Genomic DNA, 7,608 nt, shown 5'->3' on the forward strand with positions numbered 1-7,608 from the left:
CATTTGGCCCTAACGCTAGGATCATCCTAGCGCTAGGATCATCCCTCATCTCAGATAGGATGGTCCTAACGCTAGGATGATCCTAGCGTTAGGGCCAAATGCAACCATTCACATGTAAACTAAAAGCTGAAAACATATGGCGGTCGGATGATCCTAGTACTAGGATGATCCTAGCACTAGGATCATTCCATTTTACATGAAAGGAGGATGATCCTTGTGCTAGGATCATCCTCTTTCCATGTAAATGGGCCCTAACAATTAAGTAATGAACAAATTTAGCTTTCCTAAGAGCTTTTCAATTTAGAAAACGTGGCATTAAAAGTGAAAAAACTAGAAAATCTAAACAATCCAGAAGGTCGAGAAAAAAAACAAACAAACAAAAGAAAATTCAGAAAACCAGGAGATCTATAGCTAGCTAGCAGAAACGTGATGATTACTCACTGCAGAATGGCGATTTGCTGTTCGTTTTCAAATAGAAGTCTCCAGACTTTTTGGTCTCGTCAGCACCGTACCCCATAGTGGGACATTCGCCATTACACTCCGGGCACTTTCCAGCCTCAAAGTTTTCGTAGTTTTTGCATGGAAACGCTTTCCAGGAGCATCGTCCTTTCAATGATGCGATGTAGTATTCCGGAGCCCTGAAGTGATCACAGGTAACAGTTTCGAACAATTCTAAGGAATAAAAGAAGAGGCATTTACCTTCCCGGAATGCATATGGGCGAGAAGGACAGTGCTCTTATATGCTGTAAATTACCAGGAGATGATACTTACTGAAGGCATTGTTTGTGATACAACCAGGCTGTTTGGAGCCACCATTTGGCCAAAAGTCCGTGTGTCCGACGGATTCAATGGTCCCTAGAAACAGTGCATCTGTGTGGATGACATCAACATACATAGCGTCACCTGGATCCAATCGGTACTTTTGGTCCACCTTTGTAAAATATGGTCCGGCAGGATCTAAGCCTGATATTTAGAAGAAACAGAGAAATGCTAAGTTACTATAAGTTGCACTAAATGTACTGTATTCTTGGTTTTCACGTGACGTCATCATAATTCTAAAACCAAGAATCGCAAGACCCCTGAGTTTTTCTCCTTCACTGGCTATTAGACGTCTTTAATATATATCTTGTTGGAGGGTTTTAGCTTTTTAGCATTCGCCATCTTTAAGATAGAGCATTTTGAATTTCGGAGTTTCACGGCACACGAGATCAAAGATGGCCGCCAGAAGGCCGTCGCGTTTTCTTTGAAAAATGATCCTCTGATTTTTAACAAACTGGACAGTTGAAGTATTGCGGGAAATGTTCATGCCAATGTTAACTTGTTCATGAAGGTGAACTGATGGCTTTTTCTAGCAGAATTTAATGCCAGTTGTTTCATTAATTTCTGGCCGCCATGTTGGAGTCCAAGCAGTTTAACTCCAACATGGCGTTTCCATACTGTGCTCTCTAGATTTGCGTGAAACATTTTGATGGATAACTCGAGTACGAAATATCGTACAGACTGGAGGCTTGGACAAGTAGTTCATATAGTAATTTTCTATAACCTGTAATATTCTTGATTGTTTTAACTCAATAGTTTTGGATTTATTTTTTCGCGGCGTGACAGTGAAAACCATCTATATGGATTGCAAGCTACCAACCCCTCTAAAGTTGGTGTTGAAGTAGGTAATTCTTGGCAAAAGGGAATGCCAAGTTGCCTTTTGAAACATCGATTTTCGTGATTTGAAAATTGATTTTGACACCTATTTTTGTTCTTTCTCTTGAAAACAATTTTAAACTTCATTGGTAAAATGTATAGAGCGGTTTTCACTTGAGTGTCGAAAGTTAATTGCGTTTGCTTTGGTTTTGCGTTCACTACGCTTAGTGATTGGCTTAAAAATCTCGCGCCACTTTCTCAGCCAATCAGGAGTAAAACCAAAACCAATCGTGACTCACTCGCGCACGTTTTCCCGCGCTTCGTGCCAGCTACATGTATTTGCTTCGAGTTTTGATTGGTTCACTGGATTGTCTGTGTCCTTTGTGATTGGCCGGAGTAATTACTTTGGTTTTGGTTTTACGACACTCAATTGAAAACTGCTCTATCATGGGTTTCCGTAATATAAAGTCAGTGACATTTTTTGGTTGATACTTATCCCATGATGATGATGATAATAATGTTGATGGTGATGATAATGATGATAACAATGAGGAGGATAATGACGATGATGTTGATAATGATGATGACGATAATAATGATAACGATGATGGTGATGATGATGACGGCGACGACGATGTTATGCTTCAGCAGCTCGTACTATACCTGTTATGCGACCAAGTTTCATTCCAATATTCTTCAGATGAGTGCCAGCATACACCTAATTGCAATAAGGTTGTCATAGAAAAAAAGGAAAAAGGAAAAAGTCAAATAGGAATTAATTAAGTGCATGCATGAAATTTATTCGTACAAATGGCCTCAAAATGCCTCAAAATACAAATAAAGCAATTTATCTTGTCACAGCAAAAAAGTGACTGAAAGTGTGCAGATAAAAACTCGCGAGTTTTCTGTAAATGCTCTTAGTTGTGAAACTACGCTAATTAATTCCTATTTACCTTTTTCTTTTTTCTTTTTTTCTATGACAACGTTATTGCAATTAGGTGTATCCTGCGATTTGAGATCCAAGGCTGAATCCCACAATGTAGAAATTCTCAGCCAAATCAGGAGAACCAGTAGAAGTGGAGATCAGGAACCTTATAAGCTCTGCTACTTGAGCTCCAACCAGCCGAGTGTTTCCAGCAGCTTGTCGGTAAAGATCTCTCGCTCCTTTAGACCAGTCAACCAAAATCACATTGCAGTCTTCTCGGTTTAGCAAGGCATCTTTCATACGCATCGCCCAGGTATTTATACTTTCTACATGGAATATGCACGAAAGAGATTGTTATGCTCAGTGCGATTATGTAGCACACCCTCCTAGCTTATAACTTTGGTCAAAAAGTGAAACACATTTAACATTTCTGTGCGAGTTTAATTTTCACTTAATTTGCATTTTCTTCTGAATGCTTGATTATTTTCCCCGAATGCAATCCTAAGTTTGGCTAAAATCCATGACACGGTCCTTTAACATGTCGTGTAACGACAGAGTTAGCTCTGTCGTTACACAACACGTGTGTTTCTTTTCGAATGTTTATAATACTACTTATTTTCCGCTTCGTGGCGTACAAATAACGCGCGAAACGAGTAGAAACATCTCATGGTATTTGTACTCCACAAGACCGGTGGAAAAGATTAAAAAACGTGGGAGGCCATGGCCAGTATTTTGTGCAGTAAAAGGGTACATTTTACTCGTCGTTTGTCAGATTTCAGCTCGCTCTTTGGGCTCGCCAAAAACTGCAAGATTAATAAAAATAGACAGCGATGCTACACACTAAAATGTTTAACAATCTATATGTATTTTGCTAAATACAAAATAGTAGATACCTACCAGTATACCCATGGATCACAATGATCGTTCGCCGTGACATGTCGAACTTCGGAGCTATCAGTTTTCCTTCATCGTCATCATCAATAATCCCATAGCCATCCCTGGTGAACGTGTGGAACTCTGTTCCAACAGCGGACGGTTTTTCTGGTAAATCTACGAGCAGCCGATTCATGCCGGGTTGTGGTTGGAAGCAGCCGTATTTTCCATAGCAGACTTCTTTTGGTGTGAACAAAAAACCTAGTAAATAGATCCAGTAAAAGTCAACAAATACCACCAATCCTATCACCTCCCTGCTGTGGAGGAGAAGTCACAATTTATGTATTTCTCTCTTACAAGAAACTGAGGAGAAAAAACAACTGAGGAGAGAGTGCTGCCTTTGTAATTACATTTGCAAATAGTTAGACATTCTAGTCTTCTCAGAAAAGGACGATAAACCGTAGGTCCCGTCTCCTGTATCTTCAGTCTTATAGCAGGGGACGTTAAAGAACCCACGCACTATTCGCAGAGAGTAGGGCAAGGAGCTCCCAGTGTTGTGGTTTGGCCTTTGTGTGTAGTTAAGACAAGAACAATATATGTACAGCGGATTTGAACACATACATATAGAAAATGCGCTATATAAATATGTCTGAATTTATCAAAACCGGGTCAAAGAAAAGTGACGTCAGTATTCTTGAACAACTACGTTACTGTGCGAAGTGCCTTAAAACGCAACAAGAAAAGGAAAAAAAAAGAAATACAGCGCTGAAAGCGAGAGAAGAGAGAGGGGAAGAGAAAAAAAAGACTGACATTCCCTTAAGTTTTTATATCGTCGAGTTTCTGGCGAGAAAAAAAAACGCTTTTACAGCGAATTGCGCTTAAACGGTGAACATTTCTTTGACCTGGTTTTGATAAATCCAGACATAAATACATTATCTTTATCGCTATCATTAAGAAACCTATCCAGGTATATATCTACCAACCTACCTGCATATAGGTATCCTATATGAAGATAGGTTGGTAGCCAGGCAGGTAGGCAGGTAATTTGTTAGGAAGGTAAAAAGGTAGGATGGTAGGTAGGAAGAGAGGGGAAGTAGGTACGTAGGTACATAGCCAGGTAGTTATGCCGTCCTTTGTATGCTTTGTCACACGGCATGCACTGTTCAGTCTTCCCACAAACTTCTCCTGTTACGACAATACTTACGTTTCGTATCTATTTCTAGTCTAGCTTGTTCTTAGAATAACATAGACATTCATCTTTCTTGAATTTACTCTTCTCTTCAATATTTCTTTTTTTTCTCTTGATGCTTCCAGTCTGGCGAAAAATCGCCATTTATTATATCATTTATGTGATTGCTTGAATGTTTTGATATTTTTACACGTCATGTGATATAAAAGGACTAATCAGGATTTATTTTGGAAATTCTAAACTGTATGTCAAAGTTTAACAGTGCCCTAAGAGTAGTTCAGTTCTCTGTTCGTGTTCTCGACAATAAAATTGTAACAATCAATGTAAACAATTCTGTGGGTATCTCGTAGAACGGAAAAAGGCCCTTAGTTATCCTTCAGGCAAGCGTGGCGCCATTTCGTAAGAAAAGACATACAGTGGGCGTGTTGCTATGATATATCATGAAAGATTGTGAAATTTTCTCCTGCTGACGTTTGACAGTTGAGTACTAAGACAAACACTACCTGGGGACTACTTTTTGTTTCACTAAAAATTATTAAAAGTATTTTAACTTTTTGCTGTCCTTTGAGGGAAATAACACCTGCTGAGCTGACAGCTCGGCACTTTAACATCATTGGAAAGAAAGAGGGCAATGTTTCCGCGAGGCAAAAATTTTTAACCCAGGTTTGCATGTTTGCATAAAATTTTTCTTTGCGAACTCCTTCTGTCAACAAACTTTTAAGGCAGTCTCAAAAATGGTGATATTTGATTTTCCACTGTTGTAAGTTAGCAGTTATCTTAGTCACTGACCTAAGTTTAAACTTTACAATAAGTTTCACTTAAAATACATTTTTTATTTCTGCATATTAAAATAGCAGTCGTTATGGGTTTTCGTGGCATAAGTTAATGTTTTATTCATTTATATTTTTCTTCTTTCTTGGTTTAGTCAGTACAAGCACTATTCCTACACTTTGAATTAGAGGGCTTTGAATTGTTAGGCTTCTTTTCCCAGGTCGATTTAAAAATCGGTGCGCTCACGCTGAGGATCATGTCATTGCTTGCTCACAAAAAATTAGTTTTTCATAAACATTCATCATGTGCGTAGCTATAGGTGGATGGCTTTCCTCACGCGATGCCAAAATTTACAACAGCTGAGGACCCGGAGAAAAGGAGCCTTGTAGTCCACTAGGTTAACAAACAGCAACCACACTGTGCCATTTTGGTACAAAAAACAGAAGAATTATGTATCAATGTATATATATTATCTGGTGTCGAGTTGGATTTAAATATTTTCATAAACATTCATCGTGTGCGTAGGTGGATCGCTGTACTCACGCGATTCAAACTTTAACAGCTGCAAAACCGCCCATCAACGAGGAGAAAAGAAGGAACCTGAAGAGCCGCTAGGCTAACAAACAGGCTATACAATTTACTTTACAAGAATGGACGGGTGAAGTATCAATTGATGTGTAGCTGAGGTTTAAGTAGATTTAACACCCGTTTGTTTGTTTGCTTGTTTGTTTGTATTTAATCACGTGCAGTAAATTCAATTATACCAGTGCGTCTTTCGTTTAATAACTGATCACCTGGTTAGTTTTTAAAAAAATAAAATTAACTTTTTTAAATAAAAAATAATAAAAAGTAATAAAACGTCCATCGAGAAGAAGCATTTTAACCGTAGAACTCTTATTAAAGCCCATTCAAATATCCATATTTTATTCAATATTTAAATTCCATTTATTGTTTTCTCTGCTCTCAATTTAACTCTTATTCAAGCAATCGCTCTCAAAAAATTCCTCGAGGCAGCAGAAGATCTACTGGTCTATACTCCTCATTTGATGAGTAAGCTGTCGCCTTCATTTTGCATTACGTGTCAAAAAAAAAAACAGTTATACCAAAAAATGCCAGTATAATCGGCAAAAGCCAGTACGTGGAAAGTGTTTACACCTAAACAAGTGAAAAATTTCCCCCCTGGATAGCGATGATTGATCCACAACAAAGTGATTTCTTGCCATAAAAAACAACAAACACGTCATTTATAAAAATTACCCGCCACTCAAAAGCATTTTCTGGCCTGGTTGTAATTTTGCAACATTTTGTTCATTGACAATTAGAGCAGTAATGTACAATGTGGCACGTTCTTTCCCCATTTACTGTCCATATTGTGGTAGAATATCAGGTTAGCGACCGCAGTTGGTATCGCAAAATAACAGTACCAATGTTAGGGTACGGGAAGTTATAATAACGGTCCGATAAGAACCGAAAAAAGTAGATGAAACATATAGAGATTCAACATTACTAAACATCGTGAGCTCTCTAATGTCACAAGAGTAACATTCTCTGCCCACAAATCCAATTGTCACGAATCAGCAATATTTTCTTACCTGGTCTAATCTGAAAAAAAAAACTAAAGTAAAATACAAAGCGTTTACTTGACTGTCTGGCAGCTGATATCAAATTAAATAACACTTTACTCAGGTGTTTACTAATCATTTATAACAACTGACACTTTTATGTCTTAAGTTTTGCAACGTGTTAGAAATATTGACTGACGACGAATCGTAATTGCAACATTATAAACGCGATTTCATTCCTGATGTGCGAAGCGACAACAATATGGGAACTGATGCAAGCCAATACATACCGTGTATTTGGACCGTTAATGCAATCAACGGGAAGATAACTCTTTTAGCAAACATTGTTACTTAGTTTGGCTTGTTCTTGATGCTTTGAGCCGAGCAAGATATCACTAATAATTATATCTACAAGGGTGAGGGTTTGATATTGTGACGTTTTTCTATTTAAACGTCTGGCAGGACAAACTGACCAATCAGAAATAGTTCACATCTTACGCACATTTTGAAGTCAGTGTTTAATTTTAACAATGCCCTAAGGCTAGTTTACTTTTCTGTTTAAGGTGCTATTGACAAATATATGTGACAGTCAACTTACATGCAGGAAACAATAATTCTATAGATATCTAGTGGAACGGTTAAACGTCTTTATT

At 38.0% G+C, this 7,608-nt stretch overlaps 1 protein-coding gene across 1 annotated transcript; it reads right to left on the reverse strand.

Moving 5' to 3' along the window:
* Positions 1–433: 433 nt before the first annotated feature.
* Positions 434–7,322, reverse strand: LOC144637630 (pancreatic lipase-related protein 2-like). The gene is made up of 6 exons (XM_078496688.1): positions 7,246–7,322; positions 3,458–3,694; positions 2,640–2,886; positions 2,299–2,351; positions 772–963; positions 434–672 (listed from the first exon to the last, which is right to left on the reverse strand). The coding sequence occupies exons 1-6, from the start codon at positions 7,298–7,300 to the stop codon at positions 434–436; spliced, it is 1,023 nt and encodes a 340-aa protein (XP_078352814.1). The 5' UTR covers positions 7,301–7,322.
* Between the last annotated feature and the right edge of the window lie 286 nt (positions 7,323–7,608).

This window comes from Oculina patagonica, chromosome 14 (assembly GCF_052425735.1).
Source record: "Oculina patagonica isolate OP01 chromosome 14, crgOcupat, whole genome shotgun sequence".
NCBI classification, from domain to species: domain Eukaryota; kingdom Metazoa; phylum Cnidaria; class Anthozoa; order Scleractinia; family Oculinidae; genus Oculina; species Oculina patagonica.

Bases quoted from the DNA above. Each gene is read 5' to 3' on its own strand.
- LOC144637630 (XM_078496688.1), bottom strand. From the start codon at position 7,300: ATGTTTGCTAAAAGAGTTATCTTCCCGTTGATTGCATTAACGGTCCAA. The intron at 3,695-7,245 runs GTATGTATTGGC...TCTATTTACTAG, and splicing joins ATTAACGGTCCAAATACACG to GTTTTTTGTTCACACCAAAA. The intron at 2,887-3,457 runs GTAGGTATCTAC...TATTCCATGTAG, and splicing joins TGTGATCCATGGGTATACTG to AAAGTATAAATACCTGGGCG.